General features: G+C 50.0%; 1 protein-coding gene across 3 annotated transcripts; it reads left to right on the top strand.

The window, feature by feature from the left end:
- The first annotated feature begins 5,931 nt into the window (after positions 1 to 5,931).
- Positions 5,932 to 20,577, top strand: C18H16orf89 (chromosome 18 C16orf89 homolog). Of its 3 annotated transcripts, none has more exons than XM_047714634.1 (8): positions 5,932 to 6,313; positions 10,516 to 10,665; positions 11,984 to 12,134; positions 13,156 to 13,273; positions 15,630 to 15,765; positions 16,370 to 16,479; positions 17,555 to 17,641; positions 20,209 to 20,577. In XM_047714634.1, the coding sequence occupies exons 1-7, from the start codon at positions 6,103 to 6,105 to the stop codon at positions 17,606 to 17,608; spliced, it is 930 nt and encodes a 309-aa protein (XP_047570590.1). In that variant the 5' UTR covers positions 5,932 to 6,102; the 3' UTR covers positions 17,609 to 17,641; positions 20,209 to 20,577. The 3 variants fall into 3 exon arrangements, with proteins under 3 accessions (XP_047570590.1, XP_047570589.1, XP_047570588.1); XM_047714633.1 differs by having other exon boundaries at positions 5,933 to 6,313; positions 15,633 to 15,765; positions 16,370 to 16,474; XM_047714632.1 differs by having other exon boundaries at positions 5,936 to 6,313; positions 16,370 to 16,474.
- The last annotated feature ends 1,118 nt before the right edge of the window (positions 20,578 to 21,695 follow it).

The raw sequence follows: 21,695 nt of genomic DNA, 5'->3' as shown, positions 1-21,695 counted from the left end.
AGGAGCCACTGCTGGCCAAAAATTGGTGGTGCTATGGTAAAGATCCTTCTAAGGATCTAGGAACGCTTTTTCTCAAAATTCTAAGATAACCTAAAATACAGTGAAACAGGGGCACCTGGGTGGCTCAGTGGGTTAAAGCCTCCGCCTTCGGCTTAGGTCATGATCTTAGGGTCCTGGGATCGCGCCCCGCATCGGGCTCTCTGCTGGGCTGGGAGCCTGCTTCCCCCTCTCTCTCTGCCTGCCTCTCTGCCTACTTGTGATCTCTGTCAAGTAAATAAAATCTTAAAAAAAAAAAAAACAAAACCAGAAACAATTCATATTGGCCAGTACCATTTATATAAAATCAAAACTACCCTTTAGGGGCGCTTGGATGACATAGTCCAGGCCCTTAAGGGTGGACTCTTGATTTCGGGTGAAGTCATGATCTCAGGGTGGGGAGATGGATCCTGGAGCGGGGGTTGGGGGTGGGGGTGGGGGGTGTCCGGCATCCAAGCTCAGCGGGGAGTCTGCTTGAGATTGTCTCTCTCCCTGTCCCTCTGCCTGTCTTCCCACTTAGTGCATTCAGTCTCTATCTAATAAATAAATCTTAAAAAACCAAAAAACTCCCCTTTACTGTTAGAAGTCAGGAGAACGACCTGCCTTGGAGGACGGGGTGTGAGTGGGACTGGGCCAGTACCGAGCTGGTGGAATAGGGCTCCTCAAGTTGTCTTTCTGGATCTGGGTGGGTGTGGTCCTTCAGAAAAAATTCTTTTAGCAGCAAACTTGTTCATTTTTCCGGATGTATGTTGTACTTGAATAAAACGTTTATAAAGAGAAAGGGAAGGGACGCCTGGGTGGCTCAGTGGGTTAAGCCACTGCCTTCGGCTCAGGTCATGATCCTGGGGTCCTGGGATCGAGTCCCGCATCGGGCTCCTTGCTCGGCAGGGAGCCTGCTTCCTCCTCTCTCTCTGCCTGCCTCTCTGCCTGCTTGTGTGTACTCTCTCTCTCTTACAAATAAATAAAATCTTAAAAAAAAAAAAAAAAAAAAAAGAGGGACGCCTGGGTTGCTCAGTTGGTTAAGCAGCTGCCTTCGGCTCAGGTCATGATCCCAGCGTCCTGGGATTGAGTCCGGCATCGGGCTCCTTGCTCGGCGGGGAGCCTGCTTCTCCCTCTGCCTCTGCCTGCCATTCTGTCTGCCTGCGTTCGCTCTCTCTCCCTCTCTCTCTGACAAAAAAAAAAAATAAAATAAAATAAAAATAAATAAATAAAATAAAAAATAAAAAAAGAGAGAGAGAAAGGGAAAAGGACAAAGAAGGAAGTAAAACACAATGATTTAAAGTGTATGTGGTTAAGAAGGAAAGATTTTCCCACTGACAGTCTCATTTCACCCCCTAAAGTAGTCACACTAAAGAGTTTAGTGTGTGTACATGTGATAGCCTTTTAACTTTGGATGGGATCCTTTTGCTGAGAAACACTGAGAGCATTTTGGTAAAGCCCCCCTCACTGCCCTCAAGCTTCTTCTCTCACTCATGCACTGGACCAAAAAAAAAAAAATTAAAAGGAAAAAAACTCCTTTGATAAGAGCCTAGACAGGGCAGCACCTTGCAGATGTGGTTCCAGTGTCCCTAGAGCCCAGCTCAAGACTTAGCATGTGTGTCTCATTTGCTTCTCACAATAGCCTTGTGACTCATTTTTTTACCAAAAAGGATGTTGAAGATCACACCATTAGTAAGTAAGTGACACAGATAGGGCTTAAAAATTAAGCTAAAGAGGGAAAGGAAAGATTAGTAAATATGTAGAGATAGAAGGGATAGGCAGACAGACATGGAGGGCAGCCTCCTTAGTCCCTCAGTTGCAGGTGCGGGGGCTGTAAGGCTGGAGGACACACCCTGCCCACTCTGTCCACCCTCTTGTGGTGGGATGTGGCTGGAATCTGGAGACCTCAGCCTGGTGGGTTTCATTATCTTGGGCAAGTCACTCTCCATCGGTTGGCTTTCCTGACCTGTAATTTAAGGAGGGTACTTCCTGTCTCAAACAGGCCCTTCTGCCCTGATGATCTAATAGGAGTCTAAGGACCAGGTCCCATGGTTATGACAAACCAAGAGTAAATGCCATGCTCTAGAGGATGAAACCCTGGCTGGCAAAGGAGTCAGGATTGCTTCTCTAGGGAGAAAGGAGCAAGATGCATCACCAGTCAGAGGTGTTTCAGAGCTCAGCCAGCTCTGCTTGTCCTGCCTGCCCATTTATTATACATCACATATGAAATTCAGTCCTTCCAAAGGTCAGGAGGGTTAGTTTCCCCTTTAGAGACTGGAGATTGAACCCCAGTAGGATCACCTGATTCTTAAGATGTGGACTCAGGCGTTGGATTTCCTGCACCACCTCATACTAGCTGTGAGACACCACTTACCTTGTCCCCTAGAGCCTCAGATTTTAAGTTGTAAAAGGGAATAAGAATAGGACCCACTTGGATGCCTGGGTGGCTCAGTCGGTAAAGCATCTGCCTTCAGCTCAGCTCATGATCAAGAATCCTGGGACCAAGTCCCACATTGGGCTCCCTGCTCATCGGGGAATCTGGTACTTCCTCTCCCCCTCCCTCTGGGCTCTCTCTCTCCCTTGCTTTCTCTCAAGTAAATAAATAAAATATTTTTTAAAAAAAGAATAGGACCCACTTCAGAGGCTGTTGTCAGGATTAACTGAAGTGACAATAGTGACGAGCTTCTCCTAGAACATTAATTCTCAATGGCACACCCAGGAAAATAAAAAAATGGTTGTTGGGGAGGAAAAAAAAAACTTAACTCTCCCTATATGTAAGGCACAGATATAGACACAGTACACAAACAAATATGTGGTATAACTGCAATATTAAAATGTCATGGTGTAGGGCGCCTGGGTGGCTCAGTGGGTTAAGCCTCTGCCTTCGGCTCAGGTCATGATCTCAGGGTCCTGGGATCGAGCCCCCATCAGGCTCTCTGCTTGGCAGGGAGCCTGCTTCCCTCTCTCTCTCTGCCTGCCTCTCTGCCTGCTTGTGATCTCTGTCTCTCTGTCAAATAAATGAATAAAATCTTAAAAATAAATAAATAAATAAATAAATAAATAAAATGTCATGGGGTCAGCAAACAAAAACGTATGCATGAGGAACCCTCATATATCACTGATAGGAATGTAAGATGATGCAGCCCCTGTGGAAAATATTTTGGTACTTCCTCAATAAGTTAAACATAGACTCACCACAGGATCCAACACCTGCCTCATAGGTATATGGCCAAGAAAAGTGAAGACAGGTTTTGAAACAAAAACTTGTAAGCAATATTTATTTCAGCATTATTCACAGTAGCAGAAAGGTGGAAATAACTCATATGTCCATCAACAGTTGAATGGCTACGATATAATGGGATCTAGCTGCACAGCGGGATGTTATTCAGCCATAAAAAGGAATCAAGTCCTGGGGTGCCTGGGTGGCTCAGTGCATTAAGCCTCTGCCTTTGGCTCAAGTCATGATCCCAGGGTCCTGGGATCAAGCCCCACATCGGGTTCTGTAATCAGCAGGGAGCCTGCTTCCCCCTCTCTCTCTGCCTGCCTCTCTGCCTACTTGTGATCTCTTTCTCTCTGTCAAATAAATAAATAAAATATTTTTTAAAAAAGGAATCCAGTCCTGATTCATGCTACAACATGGATGAATCTGGAAAACGTCAGGCTGAAGGAAAGCAGTCAGGCACAAAAGGTCACATACTGAAGAGTTCCCCCAATTTTAAGAAATGTCTAGAATGGGCAAATCCATGGACATTGAAAGTAGATTCATGGTTGCCAGGGGCTGGGCAGTTGAGGAGGCAGGGGTGGGAGTGGGGAGTGACTGGTAATGGGGACGGGTTTCTTTTGTGGGAAACGAAAATGTTTCAGAATCAGATAGTGGTGGTAGTTGAGCAACCTTGTGAATCTACTTTAAAAGACACTGCTGAATTGTACACTTTAAAAGGGCGAATTTTATGGTATGTGAATTATATCTCAATAAAGCTGTCATTCTTAAATGTTTGGGAAAAAAATGTATAAAAAGGTTGGCAGGGGTGGGGGAGGGAGGGACAAGAATGAAATTAAATGGTTGACCTACAGCATGCCCACAAGGACCGTCAAGATGAAAGTTTTGGTGGCGGTATTTTTATTATTTTTTTTTTACAGATCTAAAATCTGTTAACTGAAGCCCTGGGAGCCAGGTATGTTTCTGCATTCAGAACTTTTTGGATTTTAGAACGACAATATGGCGCATGTGCGTGTAACCATCCAGCAAGGTTCAGGACAGGACCCAGTAAACCAACGTTAAAAAATTTCTGCAGGGGGCGCACCTGGGAGGCTGAGTTGGTTGAGCATCCAATTCTTGGTTTGGGCTGAGGTTGTGATCTGGGGGTCATGGAATCAAGCCCTATGTAGTACTCTCCACTCACTGGGGAGTCTGCTTCTTTATCACTCTCTGGCTCTCTCTCACTATCTCTCTCTCTCCTCCTCTCCCTCTGTCCCTACCCTACCTGTGTTCTCTCTAAAATAAAGACATAAATGTTGTTCTAAAAATTTCTGCAGGGAAACATATGCGTTCACACTGAACAAGCCAAAGCAGGGCTCTAAGTCTTCAGTGTACAATACAGCAGCCACATGTGATTGATGGGCTCTTGAAATGAGCCCAGCCTGTGTTGAAATGCACCTCAAGTATAAAATGTCACATTTCAAAGACCTCATTTGAGAAAACTGATATTTAAAAAGTTACAAAGTTCATCATTTTATATTGATTCCATGTTGAAATGTTTTGGATCCATTGGTTCAAGTAAGATAGATCATTAAAATTCATTTCGCCTGGGTGCAGGGGTGACTCGCTCGATAAGGCATCTGACTCACGATTTCAGCTCAGGCCTTGACCTCAGGATTGTGAGTTGGGCTCCATGCTGGGTGTGGAGGCTACTTAAAAAAAAATTAATTTCACTTGCTTTTCTTGACTTTTTAAAATGTGGGGGCGCCTGGGTGGCTCAGTAGGTTAAGCCTCTGCCTTCGGCTCAGGTCATGATCCCAGAATCCTGGGATGGAGCCCGGCATCGGGCTCTCTGCTCAGCAGGGCACCTGCTTCCCTTCCTCTCTCTCTGTCTGCCTCTCTGCCTACTTGTGATCTCTGTCTGTCAAATAAATAAATAAAATCTTTTAAAAAAATAAAATAAAATGTGGCCACTGGATGATTTTTAAGTGCCCACGTGTCCCGCCTTTACAGTTAATATCCTGTTTCAAACAAGCTTGTTCCAAACTTATTTCAAACAACAGAAAAGGAAAAACCTTTACGTTTCCATGTTTTTAGATCTGGAGTATAACTGCAATTGGTAGGTCCAAGACTTAGCCCATGGGCCTGGAGAATCAAGAATGAGAAGGAAAGGGCACCTGGGTGGCTCAGTGGGTTAAGCCACTGCCTTTGGCTCAGGTCATGATCTCAGGATCCTGGGATCAAGTCCTGCATCGGGCTCTCTGCTCAGCAGGGAGCCTGCTTCCCTCTCTCTCTCTCTGCCTGCCTCTCCGTCTACTTGTGATCTCTCTGTCAAATAAATAAATAAAATCTTTAAAAAAAATTTAAAAAGGGACGCTTGAGTGGCTCAGTTGGTTGGACGACTGCCTTCGGCTCAGGTCATGATCCCGGAGTCCCGGGATCGAGTCCCGCATCGGGCTCCCAGGTCCACGGGGAGTCTGCTTCTCCCTCTGACTTTCTCCTCGCTCATGCTCTCTCTCACTGCCTTTCTCTCAATAAATAAATAAAAATCTTAAAAAAAAAATAAAAAAAATAAAAAAATTAAAAAAAAAAAAATGAGAAGGAAAGGCTGGGAGCTTGCAGCCAGCTGGCTCCAGTCCTGGATTGGCCTGACTGCCGCCCACCCCGCCCCCTCACCCCCCCACCCCCGCCTGCTGTAAGCAGACTCCTCCAGCTGCCCTTCCCATGGCCCTCTGTCCAGGCTACCCCAGGCTGCTGGGTCAGCCCTGCCCGCCAATTGTCTCCAGCTCTGCAGGGGAGGAGCAAGGAGGAAGGGACAGGAGGAGTGTCTATGGGGGCAGGTTGCCTGGGACTGAAACACTCCTCCAGCCTCAGGCAGAGGGCCAGCCATGCCCGGACCACGGCTCCTGCTCCTGCTCTTGCTGCTGGTACCACCACCCCCTCTGCAGCCCTCCTCGCTGGCACCACCGGACACCCCAGCGGGCCAGGCCACCATCATGGGCCTTATCCTCTCGGCGCTGGAGGGAGCCACCTCCTTCCTGAAGAAGAGGCTGCCTGAAATCAACCTGGACGGCGTGGTGGGGTTCCGGGTGCTGGAAGGTGGGTGCATTCTTGTTCCCCTGGACGGGCCACCTGAAAAACAGTTCTCAGCCAGTCACCTCCCTACTCTGCTAGAAGGCTTGCTCCTTTTGGAGCCCTCTTGGGGCCCTGCTGTACTCAATTATTTTAGGAGCAAAAAGGATTCAGACACTACGTGGGAAAAGATTTGGAAATTATTCTTTTCCTGGGAGGAAATGATTCATTTGATAGGGCTGGTCCTGATATGTCACAAACAAGATGGACAGAGGGTGTATGCCCTCTCAAGGGGTCTTAATGGGAGCGTGGCTATGGAAAAACCAGAAACCCTTAAGATCAGGCTGCAGTGCACTCCCTCCACTTCTAGCCTAAGCCACCTGAAGGCTCCAAGATAAGAGCCAAGTGTTTGTTTAGCTTTCAGGGATATAAGATCCTCTAGAAGGAGCTGACAATAGGCCAAGGCAAACAAGGAACCACGCCCTACACACACTTCCAGTTACAGGAGCCCCTCTCCAAAGGCCACCTTGACCTAAGTGACAAAGAGCTGACTTAGTCTCAGCCTGGGGCTCTGGCCAGGCCCCCCTTCCCCATCACCCCCTCTGGGGGTGGCCAACGCAGCTTGCCACCTCCACCCACCTGGACTCCAGGTCCCAGCAAGAGGAGGGGCCCTGGGACAGGACTGCTTCCATGCCTGGACTCCCAGTGTCCTTCCCGTACTCCTGAGCCCCCAGGTGCCATCCTGGAGACCCCCAAGATCCAAGATCCTCTCAGGCTAGGACCAGGGTCTCCATTTAATCCCAGCCCTGTCCTATAATGAATGCCTCTAGAAATGAATAATAGTAATAAACTACAGGGCTGGCTTCCCCATGAGGCCTACTTTCAGAGGCCCGTGAAAATGTTTTGATTTCTCTCTGTCTTTTAAAATTTCATTTATTTGAGAGAGAGCGTGCGCACGAGAGAGAACATGAGCAGGGGAGAGGGGCAGAGGGAGAGGGAGAAGCAGACCCCTCACTGAGCAGGGAGCCTGATGCAGGACTCAATCCCAGGACCCTGGGATCATGACCTGAGCCGAAGGCAGACACTTGACCGACTAACCCACCCAGGTGCCCTGTTTTGATTTCTGTTAAAGTCAGAAGGAATAAAAATAAACTTTTAAGTCAAAGAGAATGCTCTAATATATAATGTCAACATATCCATATTTACACTTATACAGTCTTTTTTTTTTTTAAGATTTTATTTATTTATCTGACAGAGAGAGATCACAAGCACGCAGAGAGGCAGACAGAGAGAGAGGAGGAAGCAGGCTCCCTGCTGAGCAGAGAGCCCGATGCGGGGCTCGATCCCAGGATCCTGAGATCAGGACCTGAGCCGAAGGCAGTGGCTTAACCCACTGAGCCACCCAGGCGCCCCACACTTATACAGTCTTAAGACGTCCTCTTTGATCTATTTTTTTAATAAAGAAAGGGCCCCACAGAGCCACAGCATGTGGCCTGGCAAATGTACCTTTAGATGCTGGTAATCTCCAAGCAGCCCAGAGGGGGAAGTGTTCTGTTTTGCTCTCCCTGCAAGTGGGGACCCTGAGGCACAGAGAGGTCCAGTAACCTCCCAATGCTTCACAGCTGATCATATTCAAATCGACCTCCAACAGCCCTTGAGGGGAGGGTGGACATTGCATTGACTTTTCTGACCACCCCAGGCACAGCACTGGGCTCTGTCTAAGCAGCTGTTGTTGTTCCTGGAACAAGACAACAGGTTTTGTCAGCAGCCGTCCTATGGGCGTGTCATTTCCTTACGGAAAGAGAAGGAACGGCAGGTGGTTCCCTTGGCCGTGTGCTTTCTGGGGTCCATGAGATAATAAAACATAAAGTTTGCTAAGTACCCACTAAGTGCTGGCACAAGGTTAACGCTCGTGTGGGGTATTTTGCTGACTTCTCCCCACAATCCTTGAAGTAAGTTCATTATGATTATCCCCTTTTACCAATGCAGGGACAGGCTTTAGAGAACGTCCAGGGTCACATAGCAAGTAAGTGTAGGCAGTGGGCTTAGAACCCTGCTCTGTCTGACTCAGCGCCCACTGTCTGAATCATCACAGTGTTGAGGTGGCTGGGAAGGAGGGAAATGGAGGCCCAATAGAACACCACACAACAGCCTCAGACCAGGGCCACCCCCTCCTCTCCCCTCTCGTCCCCTCCCCTCCCCTCCTCTCCTCTCCTCTCCTCTCCTCTCTACAGCTCTCCTCTATCCCTTTGCCATAACCTATAGATGTGTAACAAAGTATCCCCAAACAGGTGCATAAAACGGCAACACAGTTACCATCTCACCATGACTGTTTGTCAGGAATCTAGGAAGAGTTGGGCAAGGGTTCTGGCTCAGGGTCTCAGATGAGATTGGAGTCAAGATGTCAGCCAGGTTGTGATCATCCGAAGGCTTGACTGGGGCTGGAGGAGCCACCCCATTCACTCCCAGGCCTGCCAAGTTAGTGCTGGCAGGAGCCTCACCATGTGACCTTGCCATATGGCTACTTGTGTGCCCTGGCAACATGGCAGCCGGCTTTCCCAGAGTAAGTGACCTCAGAGAAGCAAGGCAGGAGCCTCAGTGTCTTTTACAACCAAGCCTTGGAGGTCACACACCATCATTTCCCCAATTTCTTATTGGTTTCAAGGGTCAGCTCCATATGATGCAGGAAGGCCTTGAAAGGGTGTGGAAACTGGCGGGTTGCCACAGCACTCTTTGTGAAGGTCCTATCTCCATTCTCAGCCTCCCAGGACAGAGAGAAGGGGTTCACATGCTGGGGGGGGGGGGTTCCAGTTACAACAAGATACCCATTGGTCTCCTGAATCCTTTCTGCTTGGGGCTAGACAAGTGGACATTGACCCTCCCTAAGAGAGAAAAGGGTCCCTCCAGCTGCCTCTGCCAGCCAGGACGGTGATCCAAAAGGTGGCAGCAGCAGCCACCCAGGCAGGGAGAAATGCCATCATGAAGCCAGGTTGGGTGCACCTCATTGCTAACTTGGCTACCCCTTCTGGGTGCCAGGACAGTACCCTCCAGCTGCAACAGAGCCAGGCAGTCTGGAACAGAGCTTCAGAAGCAGACAGCCTAGGTTCAAGTGCAGGGAGAGAGCCAAAACTGGAGAAGAGTGTTATAGAGCTCATCCCCCCCCCCACAAGACTTGCTTAACACACTCTTAAACCACATCCTCCCTCCCCATCAAAGTTCTTATCTGGACTCAGGCCATCTCTCATCCTCCCAGCCCTGTGCTGAGGCTTTCCCTCACATCTCCTCTCTCGACCACCTCTTAATCTCCCCACCATCACCATTTTCTCCCACCCCTGCAGAACCACTGCTAGTGGTGTGAATTGTAATGTGAAAATTAGAAAAAGGTGTCTCTTTCCTCAAGCTGCTTGCCTGCCATCTGCTGGAAAATTGTCTTAATACAAATACAAACCCATGAGGTGCCTGGGTGGCTCAGTGGGTTAAAGCCTCTGCCTTGGGCTCAGGTCATGATCCCAAGGTCCTGGGATCGAGCCCCGAGTCGGGCTCTCTGCTCAGCGGGGAGCCTGCTTCCTCCTCTCTCTGACTGCCTCTCTGCTTACTTGTAATCTCTGTCTGTCAAATAAATAAATAAAATCTTTAATAAAAAAAAAAACACAAACCCATGATAGGAATATATGCTGCCCTTGTGCAGTATACAACCTGCTCAGCTGTACACTGCGGCTCTCCACCCAGCATCCGAATCCCTTCCTCATTCTTCGACAGCAAACCTTAGATCTCCCTAATTAATACTTACAACTAAACTTTATTAAGTGCCTACTTTGCACCATGGACAATGCTAAGTCCTCTCTATGCATTAGTTCATTTAATCCTTACAACTCCCCACTCTAAGAAGTAAGGACCATCATTTCCCCGTTTTATAGATGAAGAAAGTAAAATGGAAAGAAATTAAATATCTTTCTCTGGTCATCCAACAAGAAAGAATTAGAGTCAGGATCTAAACTCAGGCCCACCTCCCGAAACCAAATTCTTAGCTGCCAACTTCCAGCACACTGGCCCCACCCCCATCACCCAGCTGAGCCCCACAGGCCTAATTTCCAACAAGCTCAGCCAATTCTTTCCTCTCAGGAACTGGAGGGAAAAGGGAGGTTCAATAAGCATCATAAGTTTGGATAATCTTTTCTATTCAAATTGCTTGTCAAATGATGGAATGAATGAAGTCTTTTCCTTTCCAGTGCAACTAAAAGGTGTTCAGGAAAAGTGGGCCCGGGACCCCCAGATGCAGCAGCTGAGCCTGCGTGTGGGGAAGCTGATGGAAAAGCTAGAACCTCTCCTTCACAGATCCATCTCCTACCTCAAGCTGAGTGATCCCAAGTACCTAAGAGGTAATAGCAGGGGCTAGAGTCCCATTACTTCAGGAACACAGCATCTGGGGGCACTCCTCATGGTGTAACAGAGAATCTGGGACAATCATTAACCAACTGATTCCTGCGGGCCAAGCACACAGGCTGAACCTGGGGAATGTTTGGCCATCCCTGGCCAACTTGTGATGACCTCTCCCACCCATACAGGGAGTGATGAGACGGGGAGGGGTTGAACGGTAGGGCAGAGTGGCTGGGAGTATGGAACATGCCTCCCCTTGTTCAGCTCACCCCAGGCTTGGGAGCCTGTGTCCTAGACAAGAGGGGAAGGTCTGATCTGTCCCAGAGAGTAAGAAATCTCAAAAATAATTCAGCCCTTTGCACACCAAATATTAGCATTCTGCTAGTATCTCTCTGATCCACCCTGTAAGCCTGGTGTGAATCATTCCGGAGGTGAGAGAGGGGGGTGATGTATAAAACCAGCCCCTCACGCTTGTTCGGCCGCCTAGACTCCCAGCTCCCAGTCAGGTGTGTGGGAATGAACAAGGAGATGGTTAGCCGGTACACCCTTCCTTCTCACACAACAGCCCAGCTGCACACCACCACATCCCCGCCCTCCCTACCTCTGATCTCCATGTGCCCCATCCTGGCCCTTAAGACCATCCCAACCTGTGTTACCCTAAAGAAGTCCCTCAACATCTTTCTTTCTTTTTTTTTTTTAAGACTTTATTTATTGGGGCTCCTGGGTGGCCCAGTGGGTTAAAGCCGGAGCCTTCAGCTCAGGTCATGATGTCGGGGTCCTAGGATCGAGCCCCATATTGGGCTCTCTGCTCGGCAGGGAGCCTGCTTCCCCCTCTGTCTCTCTGCCTGCCTCTCTGCCTACTTGTGATCTCTGTCTATCAAATAAATGGATAAAATATTGAAAAAAAAGATTTTATCTATTTATTTATTTGAGAGAGAGCACAAGCTGTGGGGAGGGGCAGAGGCAGAGGGGGAAGCAGACTCCCTGCTGAGTAGGGAGCCTGACTTGGGGCTCGATCCCCAGACCTGAGATCATGACCTGAGCTGAAAGCAGAAGCTTAACTGACTGAGCCACCCAGGCACCCCAATTCCTATTGTTTAAAAAAAAAATTTTTTTTAGAGGAGAGCTTCCTGAATGTTTCAAACATAATGTGCAAGCAGCAGGCAAGGCTCAGAGCCTTGGGCAGGCTTGTGTGTAGTCAGGGCTACCTGGGCAGGGACACCCAATTCCTGGGCTTGGGCTGTAGGAGCCTGGGTGCAATTAGGCAAGGCATGGTGCACTGCCCCTGGGTGTTTTCTCCTCGTCCTGCCTTTCTGCCAGAGTTCCAGCCAACCATCCAGCCTGGGTTTTGGAAGCTTCCGCATGCCTGGACCAGCACAGATGCCTCCATGGTCTACCCCACGTTTGAGCCACAGGACTCCTTCTCCGAGGAACGCAGTGACTCCTGTCTGGTGCAGCTGCTGGGAACAGGGTGGGCCCCCTACACCTGCTCTCACTTTCCAAAAACCCAGATCACTTGCTCTCTGCTAGTCTTCCTGTCTCCACCATCCAAGGATCTGTGCAGAACCAGGCACAGCCTCCCCACCTCCCAGCCACCCTGACACCAACCTCTCTCACCCCCGTTGCACCTAAGCTGCCTCCCCCCCGCCCCCCTCTCCACTGGAGACTTCCAGCAGGGTCCAAACATCCACCCCACGCCCTGAACGCCCCGCCCCCCCCACCCCCCACCCAACTGGTCTCTCACACCAGAGGGATCCTTTCAAAAACCGCATCTGAACATTCCACCCCCAGTATGAAGCTTCCTGTTGTTCTCAGAACAAAGGCCCAGCTCCTGCTGCCCTTACGGGTCTCCAGGCCCCTCTAGTCCAGCCCCTGGGGCTCTTGTCAGGCCCTCAAAAGGACCTACCCTGTCCCACTTTTAAATCTTTGCCTGTGCCCCGCTGGCATCTGTGGTCCTCCTCCCACCTGCCCCACCCCACCCCCCTGCCTAAGTAACCCTGCTTACACCTCCGAGCCACTCTAGCATCCTTCTTCCAGAGCCTTCCCTGACCTCCCATAGTAGTAGACTGACTCTCCTAGCACCACTGGTAGCCATAGATAGAATTTACATTTGTCTAGGGTTCTGGCCCCCTCACTGGGCTGTAGGTCTCTGCAAGCAGGAGTAGAGCCTAGTGAAGTTCACAATTTCATCCTGCTGTTCAGGGGGCTGGGAACCAGCCCTGAATCACCCCTAGGTTCATAGAATTGCTGGAGAGGGTAGTGGGTGGACCCCAAGGACTGTACTTGGGGGTCCCATGGAGCAAGTTGCAGCCCCTTGGAGCTTGCCCAATCCAGGATAACTCCAGGGTCGCCTCCCCTTGCTGGGGTAGCACAGCTGGGTCCCTGGAACATACTGGGATTCTAATAACCAGTGGGGGGGCCGGGGACCGGGACCGGAACAGGCTTCATGTCCTCAGGCTTCCTTCAGGGCACCTGAACCACTTCTTCCGCAGGACAGACAGCAGCCAGCCCTGCAGGCTCTCAGACTTGTGCAGGACCCTCATGACCAAGCCCCGCTGCTCGGGCTATGGCCTCTCCCACCAGCTGCTGTTCTTCCTCTCAGCCAGAATGGTAAGTGCCCTGCATGGGCCAGCCACACGCACAGAGGAGAGCCAAAGATTAGAAGGGGCTTGTGGCAGTGCGGTTTTGCATGCTACACACCAGGAAAATAAGCGGGGTTTGGGGCTTGTGCTAGAGTAGCCTGCCATCTGTCAGCTATAATATTGAACCAGACTAGGGGTGGGGGTGGGGAGGCAGGATTTGGGATTCTAGTTGGACAGATCGCACTGCATGCAAAACTGGATTGTAGGCATCGGGAAAACAAAGACAAAGAGTTAAAGAGAAGCAGCAGAAAGAACTCAGTAAACGATAACAAATGGAAAAGGATTTCGAATATTTGGTGCATAGCAGCTTCCAGAAAAACAAACCAAGACAAACCAGCCCCACCCCGACCTCTGCAGCCCCCAATGCTCTTCCAAGCCCAGGAGCTCAAACTTCACTAAATAATGATAATAATTTTAGTTTAGTTTTTTTTTTTTAAAGATTTTATTTATTTACTTGACAGAGAGAGATCACAAGTAGACGGAGAGGCAGGCAGAGAGAGAGAGAGAGAGGGAAGCAGGCTCCCCGCTGAGCAGAGAGCCCGATGGGGGACTCGATCCCAGGACCCTGAGATCACGACCTGAGCCGAAGGCAGCGGCCTAACCCACTGAGCCACCCAGGTGCCCCAATAATTTTAGTTTTATAAATTTATTTTTATAATTTTATTTTTTAAACATTTTATTTATTTATCTGAGAGAGAGAGACAGACATCACAAGTATGGGGAGGGGTAGAGAGAAGCAGCCCCCCCACCAACTGAGTAGGGAGCCCAATGCGGGACCGATACCAGGACCCTGGGATCATGACCTGAGCCGAAAGCAGACGCTTAACCAACTGAGCCACCCAGGAGCCCTAAATAAGGATAATAATTTTTTTTTAAGATTTTATTTATTTATTTGACAGAGATCACAAGTAGGCAGAGAGGCAGGCAGAGAGAGAGAGGAGGAAGCAGGCTCCCCGAGGAGCAGAGAGCCCGATGCAGGGCTCGATGCGGGGCTCAATCCCAGGACCCCGGGATCATGACCTGAGCCGAAGGCAGAGGCTTTAACCCACTGAGCCACCCAGGCGCCCCTAAAGATAATAATTTTTTTAATAGATTTTATTTTTTTATTATTTTTTTATTTTTTTAAAGATTTTATTTATTTGTTTGACAGAGAGATCACAAGCAGGCAGAGAGGCAGACAGAGAGAGAGGAGGAAGCAGGCTCCCCGCTGAGCAGAGAGCCCGATGCGGGGCTCGATCCCAGGACCCTGAGATCATGACCTGAGCCGAAGGCAGCGGCTTAACCCACTGAGCCACCCAGGAGCCCCAAGATAATAATTTTTAAGCATATATATTTCCCCATATAGAAAGGTAAGGCTCATTATCTCCGTTGAAAGAGGTTATTTCTTGTGCAGAAATTCTTAGCTGAGGGGCGCCTGGGTGGCTCATTGGGTTAAAACCTCTGCCTTAGGCTCAGGTCATGATCTCAGGGTCCTGGGATCGAGCCCCATATCCGGGCTCTCTGCTCAGCGGGGAACCTGCTTCCTCCTCTCTCTGCCTGCCTCTCTGCCTACTTGTGATCTCTGTCTGTCAAATGAATAAATAAATAAATCTTTAAAAAAAAAAAAAGAAAGATATTCTTAGTTGAGCAGGTACACTTAATGTTTTAGTTAGGCAGGTTTAAAAAAAAATTGTTTGTTTGCAAGCTGTCCCTATCCAGTATTTCTGTTAATACAATAACAATCAAATTACAAGGAAAATTATTTTGCTTATTAGATTGGACAGGTAGAAAGCTACTCTGATACACTGTTACAGAAATTGGCAAATCCACCTCTTGTCTCCTGTCCCGTCCCTGAGACCAATCCGTGGCCCACACTTTGAGCAGCACTGAAGCTAGCCAGCTGGGTTAGCCTGAAATCTGAATGCAGCAGCAGCGAGTGGTTATATCGCTCCAGTATCAGGCTGTGTCGGGTACTTCCCGACTATGGGACCACCCATCCAAGCGAGCGCCTCTGGTGCAGTCCCAGACACATCGCCCTTCCCCTGTGGCTGAGACCCTCGAGGTTCAGAAAGGTTAACGTGGCCGGCTAAGGTCACACCACTCCTGAGTAGCAGAGCTGGGACTCAAACCCTGCTCTTTCTGATCCGCGTCCCACTCCCCCCACACTCCACCCGGAGGTGGATCCCCCAGCAGTCCAGGGGTATAGATGGGGAAGGAATTCTGGGAAAAGAGGAAAGACCTGCCTCAAAGGCAGCCTCCTTCCAGACCATCTCAGAACTACAAGCCTTCCCCTGTAGCAGAGTGTGGGTGTGTCATCCATCCTTCTGGCTGTTTCTTCCCCTCAGAAGGGATGCACAGAGGGGCTGTTCCGCCAGAGCCAACACTACATGAATCTCTTTTGTGCCAACATGATGGAACTGAACCGGAGAGCTGAGGCCATTGGATATGCCTACCCAACCCGGGACATCTTCATGGAGAACAGTGAGCCCGGGGAACTCCTCTCTACTGAGAGCGGAGGGGTGTGCCTGATCCGGGGGCAGATGCGCGCACACACACACACACACACACACACACACACCCACTCATGTGCTGCCAGATTTAGCAAAAGAAATACAGATGCCCCAAGTAACTTTGAACTTCAGATAAACTGAATATATTTTTAGTACAAGTATATCCTGAACATTCCCGGGGATACTCTTGTGCTTTAAAATTAACGTTTGTGTTTATTGGACGCTCGACTTTAACTGGGTGTCCTGTATTTTACCTGCCACCACGTGACTGCTTCCTGCCCCTCAAGGCTGACACGGTGATGGAACTCTGGACTGACTGACCAGCTCAGAGATGAGGCAGGAAAGGCATCTCTTAGTGGTTGCTCCTTGCCGTGGGGGTCTGGATCCCTCTACTGACACTAACTCTTGAGTGACTCCCATCAAGGCACCTAGTCTGCCAGTCGCCTTCTTCCAACCACTGCACTGAGCCCCTATCTGCTGGCGGGAGGAGGCCTGTGGCACTGTGCAGCCTTGGGCGGTGGAAGCTGGTGGGCCTGAGGCCAGGCCTGTAGAGGATCTTCTGTCTGTGCTTCCAGTCATGTTCTGTGGAATCAGTGGCTTCTTGGACTTCTACAAGCTCCAGTGGCTGGAGGCCATTCTCAACTGGCAGAAACCACACGAAGGATGCTTCGGGAGGCCCGGTGAGGTGCACGTCCACCCTGGCTGAAGCGGGAGGCTGGTGGGGGGCTGGGTTTCTAGGCCAAGTGAAGAAAGGTCATACAGTGGTCCTAGTGGCTCAGAGAGAGATTTGCAACACATATATACATGCGAACACACGGGCGAACCCACACACACGTGGAAATGGGTTTGGATCTTTGGAAGCCAAAACTTTGCGGGATGGGAGACAGTCTCGTTGGAAGGTGTTGGCCCCCTGAACCTGCAGGAACAAATGCATTGCTTCAGTGACTATTTCCTAAGCACCTGCTTTGGGCCAGACCCTTTCTAGGCTCCAGGGAATACTTTGACCCAGAAGAAAAGAGGCAGAAGCCGCCTAAATTAAGCAATAAGTGAATTAATTGTGAGTTCTGATAAGGGCTGTGAAGAAGAAACAGGCTGAGAAAGAAAAGAATGTGGAAGAAGTTTCTTTGGGAGGGAATATTCAGGGAGATGTCTGCCGTAAGTGACCTAGAAGAGGAGGCAGAGAGGACACAGCCCCTTTCCAGCTGTGTGACACTGGGAAGCTGGTCCTCTTTACCTCGCTGAGCCTTGACTTCCTCATCTGTAGATAAATGGGTATAATAATTTCCTTCCTGAGCTATGAGGAGTAGATATAATACATGGGAAGCCATTTGTCCTGTGTGTGGCACAGAGGAGGTTCCCAGTACAGGCTGAAGCCTGGGATGCTCAAAGAGGCAAAGCTTTTGAAATAAGGTAGTCTATTTTTAGAATAGAACAGGTGATAAAGTGAAGATTCTGAGGCCCCCAGACCTTCCGACTGAGCAGACAGAAGGTGGGCCTGTGGATCGTGCATATTTAAGAAGGTCCTCCTCATCAGCTGTCCTGATATGGGTAGTTGGGGGACCATAGCGGGAGAAACATCAGCAGAGGACAAATTTAGGCAGTGTATAAGGATCTGCAGACAGGTGCTCCAGGAACCTTCTGGAAGAACCTCCAGAGGCAAGTCCTGAGTTTCTTGAGGTATTGTGAAGGGCGGGGGGAGGTTTGGTGAGTAAGGTGTGAAAATCCGTCTTGAGAAGGTCACCTTTCAACTCTTCTCCCAGCTGCTGAAGATGAAGAATTATCGAAAGCTGTTCAAAGCCAACAGCATGTTTTGAGGAGAGTGAAGAGGCGAGAAAAACAATTTACAGGTAATGAAAATAACCCAGGGGCCTTCTGGGCATGAAACCAAGACACACCCCAGAAAGTCTGCACACAGATTGACCTCAGTGGAAATGTGCCTTATTCCCTCAGGGCAGGGTAGGAAGTGGGAGTCCAGAGATCTTGTCTCCAGGAAGGGAACATAAAAGAAGTTTCAGCGTGTTACTGAAAATCACAACAGAGAGCACCCCCTCTCTGTCTAGGTCAAGTCAGGAAAACGGAACCAGCACCGGGAACTTGAGGCAGGGGGAATTTAATGCAGGGAACTCTTCTCAGAGGTGTTGCAAGAGATGAACCCAGAAAAGTGAGAAAACCCAGAGACTAATCACTGCAAGAAGCCACGACCCTCACCGGAAACAGAGCTGGAGGGACTGTGGAGCCAGGCGGGGTTAGGAGAGCCTGCAGGGGCTGGCCATGAAGGAGGCAAAGATGGGGAGGAGTACCCCATCTTCTCCCCTCTTTCAGCTTCTGTCTGCTATTGCTCAAACCTAGACAAAAGCTGATGGGCAAGGCATCCTGGGAAATGTAGTTTGGAAGGGTCAGTGCACTGTGCTTTGGAGCCAAAAAAGGGCAGGAGGGAATCTTTGAGCCAACAGGCAAGTGAGCAATGCAATCCCCGTGGCCACGTGTCCAGATGTCCCCAGCTTACACCTCTTGTCCCAGAGCCATTATGAATAGTACCCCCTTTCCTCCCTGAAGTATCCCTGGTTGAGATGATAAATTGCGTGGTCAGTCCACCGTGTAGAGAAACCGAGAATCAGATACAGTTATATCGGGAAGGGAAGAAAGGCAAGATTTCATATGGGAGACAGGGAGGAAGAAGAAAGAGAAGAACTGATTCCTTTTTTACTTTTTATTTTTTTCCTTTTTTTATTATTATTAAAAAATAAATATCCATAAAACACAAGCAGAAAAAGAGATGTGATAGCCAGCCCCCAGAGCAGATGCCCAGCATAGGTTGGTGGATGATTCCAGTAACTAAATGTCTCCCCATGAGCCCCACTGTAGCCTCATCATCTGCCTGCAGGTAGGCAAGGGAGGGAAGTGGAAGCACAAACCCAAAGGCTGGGCTGGGGGAGGGAGAGAAGTCCTCAGGAGACTTCAAGAGGCCCCTGACACAGGGGGCTGTGGCTACCCATGGCCAGGTGGTAGAGGTTCTGCTGTGCACACACTGGAGAGCTGGCTGCTGCCCAGAGGCACACAGCTGGACCGTAGGACTGAGCTGGGGCTGGAGAGGGAGGTGCAGAAAGGGCCGAGATCCTTCCAGGGTCCCTACAGATTGATGGCAGTGGAGGGAACTGCCCAGGAGGGAGCAGTGCTTCCGTTCCTTCTGGAGCACTCCCCCTGAACACCCGTGAAGCAGGGGGCAGCCAGCGTGGAGATTTAGGGCACAGGATTTGAAATCATGCTGTCAGAGCTGGAATCTGCTTCTGCTTCTTCCTCACTGTGGGGATCACTCAACCCTTCTGAGCCTCCGTTTCTTTTTTTTTTTTTTAATATTTTATTTATTTATTTGACAGAGATCACAAGTAGGCAGAGAGGCAGACAGAGAGAGAGAGGGAGGGAAGCAGGCTCCTGGCTGAGCAGAGAGCCCGATGCGGGACTCGATCCCAAGACCCTGAGATCATGACCTGAGCCGAAGGCAGCGGCTTAACCCACTGAGCCACCCAGGCGCCCTGAGCCTCCGTTTCTTTATAAAATCAGGACCTACCAGTGCCTCCTTCATAGAGCTGCTAGGGGTTAGTATCAGATCACCAAGCAGAGCACTCCCCATGGTATTTGGCATATGACAGTGTGAGCTGCTGGCATGCATAATTAGGCTCCTTGGAACCTGCATTCTCCCTCCCTCCAAAGGCCCTAGCTGGGGTTCTTCCCATCTCCAAGACCGTGAGGGGCGAGGAAAGTCCTGGCTCCCTCCCCACCTGCTCAGAAACAGAGGTGGGTGGCCCACTTGGGGGTTAGAGAACAAAGAAACCTCAAAGGGGTTCTTGCCCTAGCAGGTGTCAGGCAGGTGCTCAGGGTCACCTGGGACCAGACAAGATTAAGGCAGGAATGAGAGAGGCTATTAAGGTCAAGAAATGAGCCCTGGGGACTCCAGGGCTGGGGAGCTCAGCCCTGCTACCGAGCTTTGGTTTCCCTATCTGCAAAAATGGGCAACAGGATGCTATCCTAGAAGGTCTCATGCAGGCCCTAAGAGCAAGGGGAAGTGGGAAGGAGCTGGACAAGGGCGTGGCCTCAGGTCAGATCCCAGGGGAGGGGGCTCTGGAGTGGAAACTGCACCTGAGTCACCCCCACCCCCCGAGATGGAAGGCTGGTCTTTTGTGTCCCGTATTAGTAAGTCACTGGGAGGAGGCATAACCTTCTTGATGAGGAGGCTCCAACTGGCCGGGGTCATTTCTCTGGAGAAGAGAGCCAATAGTGGCCAGCACTCATGGCAGCTGGTGGATGGGTGGCTGGCCCAGGACCTGGCTGGCTGGGGAAGTATCTGAAAAGCACTCATGACAGAACTGTGGCCAGTATTCACATAGGATTCACAGGGAGGGCTCTCTCTCCCCAGACGGCTGTTCCTCCCACAACACAGCCATGGCTGTGGCCGCCCTGGGGGGCTTCCTCTACGTCCTGGCGGAACACCCCCCAGCAGGTGGAGAGCTGTGGCAGTCCTCACTGGCACCAGCCGTAGTCGCTGAGACAAATGTCTCCACGTCTGCCACTGGAAGATGAAAATGGATGCCGTTCGTCAGTCCTCCCTCCCTTAAATCCCGGGTGCCCGGGCCATGCCCTGACGAGGAGGCAGCAGAAGAAACAGCCAGCAAAGCAGCCCAGCTTTGTCCCCTCGGGGAGCAGGGCCAGGGAAGGTGATGTGGGGCTGGAGCCAGGCGTGGGAGGCAGGCGTGGGAGCAGATGAATAAATTTAGAGTGCAGTCGAGTCGTGTTTCTCAGCCGTGGGGACTACTTCTAGGGCTCTGTTTCAAGTCACGACACAAATTCCAAGGAGACCCATAACGTGAGCATTAAAGGCAGTTCGTTCAGATGTCAACTGTTGCATCTTTCCCAGTGGGAGAAGCAAGGGTCTCTGAACGTAACAGTTCAAGTCATACCGAACTTGAGATATGGTCACAAAAGGCAGAACATAAAATGTTTATACCCATGCAAGGAACTCTACAGTGCCATGTCGTGTCCTGCCACAGCCGTGTCGTTTGACAAAAGGCAGTGTGGCATCGTGATTAATGGTGCAGCTGTGCCCAGGCTGTGTGCGTCCAAATCCCAGCTGTCCCGCTGATGAGCTCTGTGTCCTCAGCAGGGTCAGTTAGCGTCTCTGTGACTTTGTTTCCTCATCAGTACAACTGGGATAATTACAGCACCTGCCTGAAGATTACTTGCAGTGCTGTGACCATCATCTTTGTAGGGTACCGAGAACCATTCCTATAACACAGTAGATGCCAGGTGGGTGTTTCCTCCTGCAGCAGCAGGGATGATGTCATGTTATCTGGGGAGCTTGTCCTGAAGCAGTGGGCATGGAGAGCTGACTTGTCAGCCCTTTTCTTATTCCCAGAACGTGCTTCCTCCCTGGTGTTCTGCTTCAGTGTGAGTATATCTGAGCATGTCATCTACAGTTCTGTTTGTTTGGTTTTCCTGAAGTACAGCTGACATACAATTCCTCGGAACTCTGACACTAATCTAGTGTTGGAGGAAAGACCTTCTGGAATGTTATCATGGGTCCAGCCACTGTCTGTGGTACAGATACCAGGCTATGTACAGAGGCATGTCAAGAGAAGACTGGGGTCGAAAAATCATCTAAAAATCCAGTCTTTTGGACTTGAAGGTTCTTTTTTTTTTCCTTCAAAGATTTTATTTATTTATTTATTTATTTGGCAGACAGAGATCATAAGTAGGCAGAAAGGCAGGTAGAGAGAGAGGGGGGAAGCAGGCTTCCTGCTGAGCAGAGAGCCCGACATGGGGCTCAATCCCAGGACCCTAGGATCACAACCTGAGCTGAAGGTAGAGGCTCTAACCCACTGAGCCACCCAGGTGCCCCTGGACTTG

Source organism: Lutra lutra, chromosome 18 (assembly GCF_902655055.1).
Source record: "Lutra lutra chromosome 18, mLutLut1.2, whole genome shotgun sequence".
NCBI classification, from domain to species: Eukaryota; Metazoa; Chordata; class Mammalia; order Carnivora; family Mustelidae; genus Lutra; species Lutra lutra.
The sequence above is the reverse complement of the archived record's forward strand: the minus strand, read 5'-3'. Positions and strand labels throughout refer to the sequence as shown.

Bases quoted from the DNA above. Each gene is read 5' to 3' on its own strand.
- C18H16orf89 (XM_047714632.1), top strand. From the start codon at position 6,103: ATGCCCGGACCACGGCTCCTGCTCCTGCTCTTGCTGCTGGTACCACCA. The intron at 12,135-13,155 runs GTGGGCCCCCTA...CTTCTTCCGCAG, and splicing joins GTGCAGCTGCTGGGAACAGG to GACAGACAGCAGCCAGCCCT. The intron at 16,475-17,554 runs GTGAGGTGCACG...CTCTTCTCCCAG, and splicing joins AGGATGCTTCGGGAGGCCCG to CTGCTGAAGATGAAGAATTA.